The sequence below is a fragment of the Physcomitrium patens genome, chromosome 6 (genome assembly GCF_059467195.1).
Source record: "Physcomitrium patens ecotype Gransden chromosome 6, ASM5946719v1, whole genome shotgun sequence".
Lineage (NCBI taxonomy): Eukaryota > Viridiplantae > Streptophyta > Bryopsida > Funariales > Funariaceae > Physcomitrium > Physcomitrium patens.
The window spans coordinates 4,235,460-4,248,199 of NC_143415.1; the positions used below are offsets into that span (position 1 = coordinate 4,235,460).

Below are 12,740 nucleotides of genomic sequence, written 5' to 3' on the forward strand. Positions count from 1 at the left end.
TATAATAGAAGAATGCATTCCAATAGAAATTAACCAAGCAATGAAGAAGGATGATAATGAGGGTGGTGAAATTTTGTATTGATGCAAGTATGTATATTTCTCAATTTTTCAATCATAGAACAACAAGTTGTCTTATATCCCTTTTGAATTAGCAAACTCTTTGCATTGTGCTTCAACTTTTCTAAGAAAAATGCCACTAACATTATTAAGTAAAGATGAAAAATTTACAGTTTTGAAACAACACCATTGAAATATGCAGTAGATACTCCTAAATAAGATTTAACTAACAAATCTGTTTAGATAAAGTAGCATTTATTGGTTAAAAATTACTCAAAGTTGTGAAAGATTGCATGCATGAAAATGACACCTGAAACCCAATAAAATTATTTTGCAAGCTGTATGAATTTTATCTTTTTCAGAAAAAAAAAAACAAATAACAAAACAAAACAAACAAAAACAAAAACAATACATTACATTACATCGATACATAAGTTACAAAGCTCCAGCACGGCAAACATGTTACAATCCGAGAACACAGAGAGCTTCCTTCAAAGGGCCGCTCATGATAAAACAACTGTAACTTATTGAAACATTCTTTGAAAGTAGCTCAAGTAGCGTTGTGCATTCGTATCCGCTTCGTGTCTGAACACCGAGTGATCCGACTTGACGTTGTTCGTAAGCAGATTGTGATTGTTGGGTTCCAACACATGAACGTGTTGGTGCATGTCAAACTCCAACTTTCCACATCTAGACTGCATTCAACGTGAGAGAGAGAGGGCGTAATTCTTCGTACAATACTAGGAGATGTTAATTTAGGGCTGGAATTACATCAAATGATAGAACAGGTGGAAAAGGTGCAACCAGCTTTTATATATATATATATATATATAAATACATACATATATACTGATTTCTGATCTATCCGAAAGATCAATAACAACCGCTGTTTATTTTTACTAATCCGAACTTAAGTACCGTTGTGTTTAAGGAACCACTCCGACTTCAAAGATCATGGTGGGTTCCAACTTGCTAGCTGCACCACCTCGATTCAGGAGGTCGTTACTTGTCACCAAAAAAGTAATACTAGAAAGTAAGAAAAGCTCAAAATTTGGATACTAACCAAAAGTATAGTACTCAACAGCATTTCAGTAAAGAGAAAAAAAAAAAAAACGGAAAGCTTCCTTCACAGTCTCCGTTCACGAGGTTATTAAATCGGTCTCTGTAGTTTTAAACGGATGAATCTCCAGCGACATCCTCTCTAGCTGTTCAACACTCCTTTCCAGCTGCACCTCAAGGTCTTCTTCAAGCCATCTGACGACTGCACCTTCAGCTCAAAACTCCAGGCTGTGAAGAGTGACAACGTAGGAAAACTGTGAAGAACCAGCATCAGTGTTGTTTTGCCAATTCGGTTTGATTGTGGAGTGACAACCACTCTTGCAATTCGGTCCACTTGTGAAGAGTGCACAACGATGACTGCAGAGGTAGCATTTGTGTAGCTCTTTATGGAGATCAAAACCTGCTGCGTTACAAGATAACAAATGAGAACGGTATATTTTTTGGAGAAAAGGTTTTTGGCTGTTGTTGTTGTTGTTGCTAGCTTTCCTTCTTCTTCTGCTGCTTCTGCTTCTTCTTCTACTTCAGCAGCAGAGTACTCCATTTCAAACGCTGCCATCTCAAATGTGTCTCACGAGATTCAAGCCCACTTCCTTACAAGGGAGGAATGTGAAGGGTTGCCCAACAAACCTGATGACTCGTGGGAGGAGTCAACTTGTACCCCGCACCTCTCACAATCCCCAATCCCTCCCATTAAGATATTATCTTACCCCTCTTTCCTTGCCCTTCAAATTTACTTTTGTGTTTGTTTGTTGCTCATTTAGCAAAGCCCATGATGGTGTTGACAACTCCTCCAAGTCCTCTCTGTATGCATATATATATATATATATATATATAAATGTAATTTATGTTTGTATCGATTAGCATTAATTGATTATATAGTAATTTTGGCTTCCAATGTGTACTGTAGAAATCAGCATGTGTTGTAGGCTGCAATCACTGCTGCCCTTGCCAATCTTGCCATCTTTGTTAATGAGAAGCCTTGTGTCCTTTGAGTTGTGTAGAGCATGTACTTTGTGAAATATACCAATAGGGACTTCTTCCTCTGTTTTATTTATATCTTTATTTGCCTACTTTGTATTTTTTGTAAGGTGAAAAAAATGACATGTGGAAAACCACTTGCAAGCTGGTCATTTTTGTAAGGATGATTTTGATTTGTGCCTGCAACTCCTGTTCAATGAAAACCCATCATGCGAAAGAAATATGTAAATTTAGCAAAGTGTTTTTATTTTGATTCACCTCATTTAGAGTTTGAATAAACAGATTGGGGAAAAAGTAAAAGTAAAAGTAAAAGTTTTTTTTTTTTTTTTTTTTAAGTGCATGAAATCAGAAGTACAAGCACGAGAGATCAGACAAAACCTGTTCATCTTCACAAACCGTTGTGGCCATTTGACAATATCTGTGCTGACATGCTGCCCATGTGCTGTAAAGTGTGGTTTTTTCAAATTAGTTATTCCTGTGTTTTTGATATTCTTTAAACAATAGTATTTGTTTAAGAGGATTTTGAAACAAGGTGGATTGATGAGGATCTGGATAAATATTTCTTTGCTGTCTGGTGTTGTTTCAATCCAGATTAAATAAATTAGAACTAATTCAGTTAATGTGTAGGATAGGTTGTATGAGTGGTAGTAGCTGATGTATAGGAATGTAGACCTTACTTTGACCTATTCTTGGAAACAATTGATAGTTAGTTTATTAAGTTTATTCACTTCAGGATACAAATTTTGGGGAATCAAGAACCTTGATTTGACGAATAGAGTGTTTTTTTTTACTTCTTTTTACAACAATTTTTGTATTGTTTTTTGGTGTCTCAACAATATATATCTTCACATACCAGGAAAAGAGTGTGTGTGTTTTTGTGTGCAACTCCATTAACAAATTATCTATCTATCTATCTATCTATATCTCAATAAGTATGTACCTTCAACAAAAACAGAACCCTAAAAAACCCATTTGTCTCCTTGGCTTTCTCCCTCCAATACTAGAAAAATAAGCACAAAAACCATGCATCTCCATCACTTTTCTGCACCCCATTGCCTGCACGAAACCCTAAATATCTATTCTTCTCCATGACTTTCCCATCATTTCATGGAATGGAACCCTAAAAACCATGCAAATCCTGCCACTTTCCCTTTCTTTGATGGTGTGCAGAATGCTAAAAACCTGTGTTTGTATCCATGCATTTAAGGAGGGTGATGGTGCTTCCCCAAAGTTGGATAACAACAAAACTAACTATAGGAAACTTTGACTGCCACTGCAAGCCACAACTCCTACAAATGAAACAAGAGAGAGAGGCTGGTGGGTGGTATTATTTATTTATCTACTTACTTACTTATTAATACCACCATCTTATTATACTTTGTTTTGTTTTTTGTTCATTGCTTTATGTTGGCACGAGACATGAGAGATTTGAGGAGATTGGGTTTTCTGGCTGCTGATCTGACACTGCAACAAAATTCAAGGATTTGATCAGATACTATATTCCATTGCCTTCTCCACATGCCGAGAAGAAAAAAAGGAACCCCAAAAAGAGAAAGCCAAAAGGTGGGTTCCACTTTCCTTTTGACTTTGTTGTGTTTTGTTCCCTTGTTCCCCTTCCCCTATTTCAAAGAGCCCAGAGCATTAGACCACAATCCAAATTACAGATGGGGGAGGGAAATTAAAATAAAAAAAGGGAAAAAATAGAGGCAAATTTGGTTGACTGAAAATATGATGGTATATACTTTTGATAGAAATGGAAGCAATATTTATTTTTAATTAATCTTTCTTAATAATATTTTTAAAAAAATCATGTACAAATCTTCAAAGGGTGGTGGGGAAATTGACATCATATGGATTTGATTTTTGGTGCCCTTGTGATACACAGCCTTTCAAGGAAGGAGCAGCCATTTGAAGAACCAAGCTTCACACCCCATATTCAGAATGAGCCACAGTTCATCCATAGTAAAATTAAATAAAACATCAGCAATGTAAAAACCTACTGATAGCAGTGGTACATTTCAATAGAGTTGCACACATACATGAATGAAAGCAGAGACAGGATGAATGCCATTGTGCGAGGGTTTTCCATCAGGCAGATCACATGTATCTCTGTTTGTGTGTGTATGAGTGTGTGTTTATATTTGTATATGAATATATATATATATATATATATATGAATGTGTATACATATATGAATGAGTGAGCAATCAGATTCAACAAGTAATCCGTGTGTGTGCAAGCAGGTTTTGCTTTCTTCTCATTGGGCACAGAGCACCGGGCATGGAATTATAAGACATAGTTCCAGGGGGTTTGCCAATAATAATGGGTCCACTGCACCATTGCTTTATGGATGAATGAATGAAAAAGGAGCATTTGCCTCATCCACAAACACCAAAAAGCTCACTTTGACACCTCTTCTGTGCATGGAAACCCTAATAATGTGAGGACTGGGGTGAAGTTTTGGGGCAGGACAGCTGCGTTTTTTTATACTTTGGGCCTTGTCTTTGTGTACAGAGTGAAAAGAGGACAATGGGTTTAGTTTGAGTATATTTATCTGCAGTTATTCTTTTTGGACATATAGAAAAAGAATAGTTTGTAGTGCATACTTGAAAAATATCCCATTAAAAATGGAAATGTAACAATGCCAACATTTAATGTGATTTCATTCTTTGGAAGTGTTGGTTTTTGTAATGTTGGCCTCTGCAAAGCATCAAATTTCATTGTGAGCTACCTTCTAATGTATAGCTAAGAAGATTTTTTAAAATCATACTCAAGCAGAGGAGGACAATTTGTTACTGTTTGCTAAATGATCAAAATGGTACCCTATTCGTAATTTGGCTTATTTTATTTTATTTTAATAAACTTAGTCCACTTTCCATTCAGAAGCAAAGTCAAGGAAATTTGAATCCAATATATGTACCATTATTAATTTGTACACTTGAACAATTACTTTTGTACATTGGATTTTATAAAAGGGAACTTTTCTAACCAATAGATGAATGTTTTTTAGAATGCATGGTGTGTTTTTTGAGAGTTCCCATCCCTGAATGTTCCCAGTTGGTATGTCTGTTTCTGAACTGAAGATGGGTCTTCCTTAAGATTAAGTGGAGAATATCACATGGAATTTTATTTATTTTTGTGTGAAAGCAATACCTCATTTCCATTCATAATGGTAAAAAGTAAATGATAAATAAACAGAGATGAACTGATTTTCTAGTTTTGTTCGCTGCATTTATCCACTAGATTTTATTCATTTATTTTTAGTATGAAATTTGCTTGGTCCAAATGTAATATCTATAATGTTTATATTTTGATCATTTGCACTTTTTTCCATAAAACAGATCATGACATATAATATGCAAGAAAACTGGATATATAAAGAGGATGGGAATTTCTAGAGTTGAATCCTTGATACAGTTTTTCATCTATGTTACGTTAAAAGGATTTTCAAAGGAATAAATGAGATGAATTTTCAATAATATCACCAGACAATAAAATTTCAAAATAATAATAATAATAATAATTTTGTTGAACACAAAAAAAGGAATGGAGAAATGAACAAGGGTTCTCATTTTTAATTTCAGTATTAAAGAATACATTTAAAACATTGGATTTTCTGTTGGTACTTCCAATCAATACACAGCTTGTATACTATGCTCAAAACAATGAAAAAATCATTGAAGTTTGATTTATTTATTTGTTTGTGTGTCTGTTTTTGTTTGTTGAAGAATGGGTTTCATACTTTTGGCACTGAACCCTAATACCACCTCCCATCCACAGCAATAACTAGGACAACAGTGAAAAGACCAAGTCTCACCTGTGTTTTTCTTTGGTTCTATATGGTAGCCCAAGTTGCCAGATGCCCAATCTTTGTATCTCATGAAATCCAGCCCATTGTTTTTTTCCAAACCAACAAAATCCCAAAAGGCTAGGAAGCATGTCCCCCCCCCCCCACAATATCCTTTATTTCCTGTAACAGTTTGCATCATCCTCCATGAAAGCTCACAAACCCAGTCAATTTGCCACATTTTTCCTGTAGGGTGTGCACACCATTTCCAAGGCAAAGCCCAGCCCTCAATAAATAAACACTTAGACCCTCTTTGTTGAGCCTTGAACTCAAACCCCTCTCTAAAAAGTTTCCAAATGATTTGAATGGGGGCCACCCTTTTCTGCATAGGGCAATGCACAACTCAGTTTGACTCATTCATGTGTTGTAACCCAATGTAGGATTGTCTTTTCATAAACAAAATGTCAAACTCACACTCTCTTTTTCATTTATTTTTTTTTAACAATACTTATTCTCAGCAAAGAGAATGAAGAGATTGGCTGGGTCATGGTTGTGAAGGCCACAAGTGGGTCTATATGACACGACCCAATTTTTCCTTTACTGAACAGCATTTGTATGCTTCAGTTTCTGAACTGGATTGTGGGTACAGAAGGAGTGAGCAACTAAAGCATTTATAATTCTGCGAGGGTACTAAGTTTCCATTAATTCAATATGGAATGAAAGTCAATCTACACTGCAGAAGGTGGACTTGGTAGTGTAGAAGGCGTTGAGAATCTCATCCCTTCAGCAACTGCAGTTGACAGTCATCCAGCCACTTCAAATTGAATTAGTGTGTGTGTGTGTGCGCCTGTGAGTGTATACATGTTTTACTTATTCTTTTATACTTTTAGTTTATTTTTATGTATTTTTCACCAGCCTCTACATGCCTGAACTCATGGAACTCATAGAGGCGCTGCCGAGATTACCTGAAATCGTCACCAAGCAATAGTGAAAAACATAACGCAGAAGAATCTCGAAGACTACCACGTTTCGGCGACGTCATCAGTCATCGGGGCGGCTGATCCATACAAATAGTTCTCAGTCCCATCCCCATTTCACCATCTTACATTTGGCTGAGTCCGTTATTACATTCAACGTGAGTCTGTTGCTCTCAAATTTGCTTCACCCACCAGGGAGTGAGTGACTGAGTGAGAGAGGGAGAGAGAGAGAGAGAGAGAGAGAGAGAATTAGTGCTGAAGCCAGAGCGGCGCTGTTGCTGTTTTAAGGGCGTCTCTGTGAGATCAAGGACATTCTTAGGTCCATATACTTTGTGTCACAGTTGTGCACATTGTCATGAAATGGCTTTAGACTGTACATTCTCTGGTCCATGTGCCTGTGAATGCAGGCATCAGTTGCCGTTCTAAATTCACCATTGTTGTTGTGTGTTTGTTTGTGTTATTGTTTGTTTTTACACCGCTGTTCTCACCGTGTGAGGCACTAGAAATGTTCACGCCAACGCTGATCTTGTACTCTCTAGCAATCCCCCCCCCCTCTCGAGAAAAATGAGACTTGTGGTCATCCCAGTTGCGGCGGCAAAACCGAGCTCAATTTGAGATCAGCAGTGATCGCCTTGATCAGGCGAAGCGCTTTAAGTCGCTTTCCTTGAGTGCGAGTTTGTGGCTTGGCTTGTACACACAGTGGAGACCGAGTGGAATTGTTTTTAGTGTATTGATCAGCGTGGAGCTTCAGCATGGGTGTTTGACCTTACAACTCGGCATTGATCAATCGTGGTTGTAGAGTCATGCACCTCTGCCGACTCTCCGGCTCTGTGTACTGCTCCTTTGAAGAGTTTCGGAAGCCCCTTTGATCACAACAGGTGTGCACGTGGTTGAAGTCATACACCACTAATGTGCCTCCCGTTCAGTGAATCTTATTCCATCATTCAGGTCATGGGAAACACTGCCTCTTGTCCTCATTCTATTACCTGCACCAAGTAGGGGGTTCGGAATCAGCAAGTTCCTCAGGTAAGTCCATCCTGTGGCTCACAATCGAACCGTCGGTGTGGCATGGATTTCAGTGGGTCTATTGTCGGTGATGTCTTTTGTATCGCTCAGAATTATTTCTTGAACCGTGCTTACTGGCTTCTGCATTTTGCAGTTTGGATTCAACTTTCCGCGAAAGGAAGTACATGAATGCATGTGAACTTCTGGATGAAATGTCAGAAAAGCGCACGTGAATAGCCTATCCAATAGCTGGAAAAATTATCAGTTGGCCGTGCACACTCATTCTGGGTGCATTTTTCTCGTTTAAGAAACCCCCCCCCCCTCCCTCCTTTGAAATCTAGTTTCCATGTCAGCTTTCATCCTTATCTTCCTCATTCCACAAGGTGCGCCGGCGTTCCACACAAGACTAGAGGGTCAGCAAGGGTGTGTGACTCTATAATCCAAGCTGTGCTAGTAGATCGCTTAAGATCGAAGTGCACACCAAGCATTCGATTGTAGAGTCATACACCTCCACTGACACTTCTAGTCTATCTATCTATCTATGTATCTCGTCAAATCCGCTCCTGCCACTACTGCTGTTCATAATGCCTGCAACCTTCATCATCGAACTCACTCAGTTCCCACAGCATGGGCTATGAACATAACCCCTCTGTTAAACCCTTTGGAGAGGAGGAGTAGAGAATCCTATTGTGCTGTTTTACTCTAGTTGTATACAGGGACAAGCCTAGTCGCCGTCATGTGTAGGTTCACTCTATTCAAGGTTGGATTGTCAGCAAAGGTGTGCGACTCTATAATCCAAAGCTTGTGGGAGGAATTCACCTCGCCTGTGACCGATTGTAGAGTCATACACCTCTACTGACCTTCCAGTCTCTTTGCTCACAGCTTCCACCAGCTACCGCACACACTATTTCTCTCTTTCTCTGAGGCATCGACCCATTCAAAAGACTCATGCGAACTCTGCAACTAGAAAGGTCAGTGTCTCCCGTCCCTCATTGCATGTCGTTCTAAAAACTAGATTTGTCAGGTTTTCCTTGTTTAATTTATTGCTTTTATTGGACGAAAGGCATATTTCTGTTTAGTTAATCTGGCTCTAGCAATGACAGGTTCAACAATGGCTGCGATTGAGGTTAATTAGATACGGTCACCTGCAGGAGTACCCACAAACGCCTCGATTCTGTTGTCATCGTGGAGAAACTGCCTGAAAATTTGTGGCGGGCAATGCTACGCGAGTGCAAGATCTGTTGGACCACTCTTCAAGCGAGTCTGTTCGAAACCCCATTAAATCAGGTTGTAATTGTTTTGTGACCATGTCACCGACACACAAGTAGTGGTTTAGCATTGTTCTTAGTTCCATATTATGAAACTAGGCTTTGTGCTGGATGACTACTCTACATTCAGATTTTCGTGCTGCACCAGATCTAAGAAAGTAGCATTGAAACCTCGCGGTATAGCGGGGAGGTGAACAGATCCTACCATGAAAAAATGACGCTTTGATTTAGAAAATGAACTCAGCTGAGATGTTTTCTTGTGAGAAATGGACCATTCCTAAAAAAAACAACTGGTTGCTGATGTGCCCGGATTTTGCTAACCTCAAAGTCTCTCAGTTCGCACCTCTTCACGTGCATCGCCTCTTCTAGGCATTCTACTGAATATACTACAATACTAACTATTCAATTCAGAAGACACAAATGATACTCTATTAATGTATGCTGTCGAATTCGCGCACAGACATGAAGTCCCTTAAGCAACTGGGAACCAATTGTTTTTTTACTTACAAGGTATATAGTGCAAAATGAGGCTATTCTCCCAATATTCTTTTCCAGTACTGTTTTCTTCCATTTTGATTGTAGACCATTTTCAATACAATCTTCAAAAATTTGTTCGCATTGTTACAAATTCTTCAACCAACCGCACGTACCCCATTTGTAAGCATTCTGTGATCATCATTCAGATTATCTAAATGTCTTGCTGATCAGGCATACTTGAATTCTCGACCAGCTAAGACTTTTCCTCTAATGCGTCTTCTGGGCCCAATTACGTCTATAATCTGTTGTATGGCTACGAATTCATACGCATTCCTGAGTAATAACGAAGTTGGATAGACATCTGCACCAGTTCTGCCGTTGTCCTTGAGCTCCATTACCAGCTGTTAAACCTGATGGCATTAACAAACCAGAGTTGGGATGCACAAATGACAGACCGGAATGTGGTAAAATAATTTGAGTGATATCCCTGGTTTCACTCTAGCAACCGTTACACAGGAAATTCTCAGACCAATACACTGCAGAAAATAATCTCGCTGCACTACAACGTGATGAACAACTCACAGTGTCAGATATTGAACCCCTCGGAAGGAAACAACTTACATGTATGTACATGACTTGGATCTTATCAGACAACCAGGTAGAATACTGTCTGAGAGAGAAAAGGTTTGAGAAATGCAATTGTTTGTTGTCAGGTCCTTGGCAAAGGAACGAACATGGTTCCTTGGACAAAGCTAACAGATGTTGCAGCACAAAGCTCAGTGACTGACTGACAAAGCTTCAACACCGTCCACTTATCTGGATTGGATTGTTAGTATTATTGCTAACTAGCAAGACCATGTTCTGTTGCTTCAAAGTGCCGCTGACACAATAATCCATCAAACACATAAACCGCCAGATTTTATTAATCGAATGTTTGCTTCACACTGAAACCTAGGATCAACTGGTTTTAGTTCTGAATGCATCAAACCAGCTTACCTCTTCCTGCACAACAACCCAACGAAACGGGGCTCTCTATCAACCAATATGGACGAATTCACCGTCAATATATCAACACTCACAGGCTAAAGAAATTACTCATACCACAATTACACAACTTGCTGAGACTAATGATGGACAACCACGACGCTTCAATACTTGTTGCTTGTGTTCCAAGTCGAGCATGATTTGCAAGTATTTGTGACACGCGGAGGTGAAGGTTTCTTCCTCATACTTGTCTTTGGCATTGAGATCCATGACGATTCAACTGGTAGTTTCACCCTGCAGCGATGACAACATGCTGGCTGCAGATTCAGCATGGGGTGATGCCAACCTTGTCTTGCTCGGGAGAGAGAAGAAGCCCTTACAAGCCTGGCATCTCCCCCTACAAAACTTGACGATCGTTGTCACTGATTGAGCAGATGCTACAATAACGTCTGCGTCTTCACACATTGCTGGATTTTCTCACACCACGACAGGCTAGAAATTCATGCGTTTCGGTGACGATCCGTGCCCACACTCTTTTTGCTTCAACAGGGTCTGTATCAACAGGTGGTGTGATGCAAGATTCAAGGAGCTGAGGCTGATCTTGCATCTGTTGCAACATCAAGTTGGTGGGCACATTTTCTCCAGTTGAAGATCGCCCAAAGCACACAACACAGAAAACGTTAAGGTTACTGTTTTTTTTTTTTTTTTTTTTTTTTTTGTTGGAAAGAGCTTGTTTTTGTGAGGTGGGGGGATTTTTAGTTGAGATGAATTCTGCCATTTCTTTTGCAGTGTTACAATCGCAATCCATGTGGGTGCGCCACTTCATGCCATCATACAAAGTTATAATGCTAGTTCTAGGTCACTTCAGATTGTAAACATTCATGTTTTTGTGTTGATTTCATGTATTTTGTAAATCTTGAAGAAGGGTGTTGAGGTCATGAAAACCCTAAAGTAAGGTTTATGTCAAAGAGTTTTCTCTATTGAACAGAGGTGGTGGTGTTTTGTGAATGTAGTGAAAATTTGAAGCATGAGGGTCAGTGTTCAGTTCTATAATAGTATTTATATACAGTGAATGATTGCAGATAAAAGTTCTGAAATAGTTCTTGTTGTAAATATAACTATTTGAGTAAATTGTCTTTGAAACTGTAATGTTGAATGTTTCCTACGATTTTCATGAAACAGTACTAACATTTGGGGACTAATATTTGAAGTGGATGTTCTCCTTTAATACACTTTAGTCACTCATGACCTCTAAACGTTTTGCTGTAAAGGGAATTATTCTCTAAATTACTAAAACATCAAGCAACATTGACTTGTCACTCTAAACCTTAAAAATTCACATCTTTGAAAGAATAATTTCCAAATAACTACACAAAGAACTCCAAATTGTTGATGCATTTTTATTTTATTTAATTATGTTGTTTTTGTATGAAAAGATTTGTTTGAATTTCAAAGTTTCAAGATCTACATTGTTTCAACTAATATAGATACAATTATTCAGTGAAGTCAATTTTGGTTCCCCTAAAATCACTTTATGATTATTATTATTTTATATTCTTTACATATAATTATTTAACATTATTTTAACCAAAAAAATAGAATGTCACTAAAAGATTCAATTTATTGTATGTACTCTAAAATTTGGATAACTTTGGCAATGATATTTAAAATAAACAGCTAAAACACAAACGATTGTTTATAAATATATATATATATATATATAAAATATATAAAATAAAAAAACTTCATAGCAATAAATATTATAATAAACTTCAAAATTAATAATTGTTAAGAAAATTCAGAAAAAATACAGGTGGTTTATTTCTCATAAATATATATATATATATATATATATATATATTCTAGTACACACTTCTGGATGTACATGTGGCTTTACTTTATAAAGTAAAAACAAATAAAAAAATAAAAATTAGTGTGTATGAACATTTTTCTCAAAAGCATTATGCAACAAGAGTAAAAAGTAAACAATCCACTTCAAAATCTGATAATACAGTGCGCACATGAATTATTAAAAAAACGAAAAAACAAAAAACAAAAAACAAAACAAACAAACTTCAAGTTGATAAATAAGAAAATAAATAAGTAAATAACATTTACGGTCCACCTAAATATTAAAAGACAAAGTTC

General features: G+C 37.6%; 2 protein-coding genes and 1 long non-coding RNA gene across 11 annotated transcripts; 2 read left to right on the top strand and 1 right to left on the bottom strand.

Annotated features, from left to right (window-relative positions):
- Positions 1-452: 452 nt before the first annotated feature.
- On the bottom strand, positions 453-1,746 carry LOC112283432 (uncharacterized). Of its 2 annotated transcripts, XM_073534603.1 has the most exons (3): positions 1,290-1,746; positions 976-1,033; positions 453-752 (listed from the first exon to the last, which is right to left on the bottom strand). In XM_073534603.1, the coding sequence occupies exons 1-2, from the start codon at positions 1,670-1,672 to the stop codon at positions 1,030-1,032; spliced, it is 387 nt and encodes a 128-aa protein (XP_073390704.1). In that variant the 5' UTR covers positions 1,673-1,746; the 3' UTR covers positions 453-752; positions 976-1,029. The 2 variants fall into 2 exon arrangements, with proteins under 2 accessions (XP_073390704.1, XP_073390703.1); XM_073534602.2 differs by having other exon boundaries at positions 976-1,745.
- Positions 1,747-2,237: 491 nt separating this feature from the next.
- On the top strand, positions 2,238-4,765 carry LOC141045498 (uncharacterized). Of its 6 annotated transcripts, none has more exons than XM_090250985.1 (5): positions 2,238-2,543; positions 3,302-3,415; positions 3,587-3,657; positions 3,980-4,056; positions 4,338-4,765. In XM_090250985.1, exons 1-5 carry the CDS (start codon positions 2,434-2,436, stop codon positions 4,446-4,448), a joined length of 483 nt encoding a protein of 160 aa, XP_090107111.1. In that variant the 5' UTR covers positions 2,238-2,433; the 3' UTR covers positions 4,449-4,765. The 6 variants fall into 6 exon arrangements, 4 of the variants coding, with proteins under 4 accessions (XP_090107111.1, XP_090107113.1, XP_073390705.1 ...); XM_090250987.1 differs by having other exon boundaries at positions 3,302-3,411; positions 3,576-3,657; positions 3,980-4,105; XM_073534604.2 differs by having other exon boundaries at positions 3,302-3,411; positions 3,576-3,657; positions 3,980-4,082.
- Positions 4,766-6,983: 2,218 nt separating this feature from the next.
- Positions 6,984-9,451, top strand: LOC149989107 (uncharacterized). 3 transcript variants are annotated; one of them, XR_016503213.1, is made up of 3 exons: positions 7,003-7,884; positions 8,018-8,834; positions 9,015-9,451. It is a non-coding gene; the product is annotated as an uncharacterized LOC149989107 (long non-coding RNA). The 3 variants fall into 3 exon arrangements; XR_016503214.1 differs by having other exon boundaries at positions 6,984-8,834; positions 8,967-9,451; XR_016503212.1 differs by having other exon boundaries at positions 7,003-8,834.
- The last annotated feature ends 3,289 nt before the right edge of the window (positions 9,452-12,740 follow it).

Excerpts from the sequence above, each read along its gene's own strand:
- LOC141045498 (XM_090250985.1), top strand. The coding sequence starts at position 2,434 with ATGAAATCAGAAGTACAAGCACGAGAGATCAGACAAAACCTGTTCATC. Across the intron at positions 2,544-3,301 it reads TGCTGCCCATGTGCTGTAAA|GAGGGTGATGGTGCTTCCCC; the intron begins GTGTGGTTTTTT and ends CATGCATTTAAG. Across the intron at positions 3,416-3,586 it reads CAAGAGAGAGAGGCTGGTGG|ATACTATATTCCATTGCCTT; the intron begins GTGGTATTATTT and ends GGATTTGATCAG.
- LOC112283432 (XM_073534602.2), bottom strand. The coding sequence starts at position 1,672 with ATGGCAGCGTTTGAAATGGAGTACTCTGCTGCTGAAGTAGAAGAAGAA.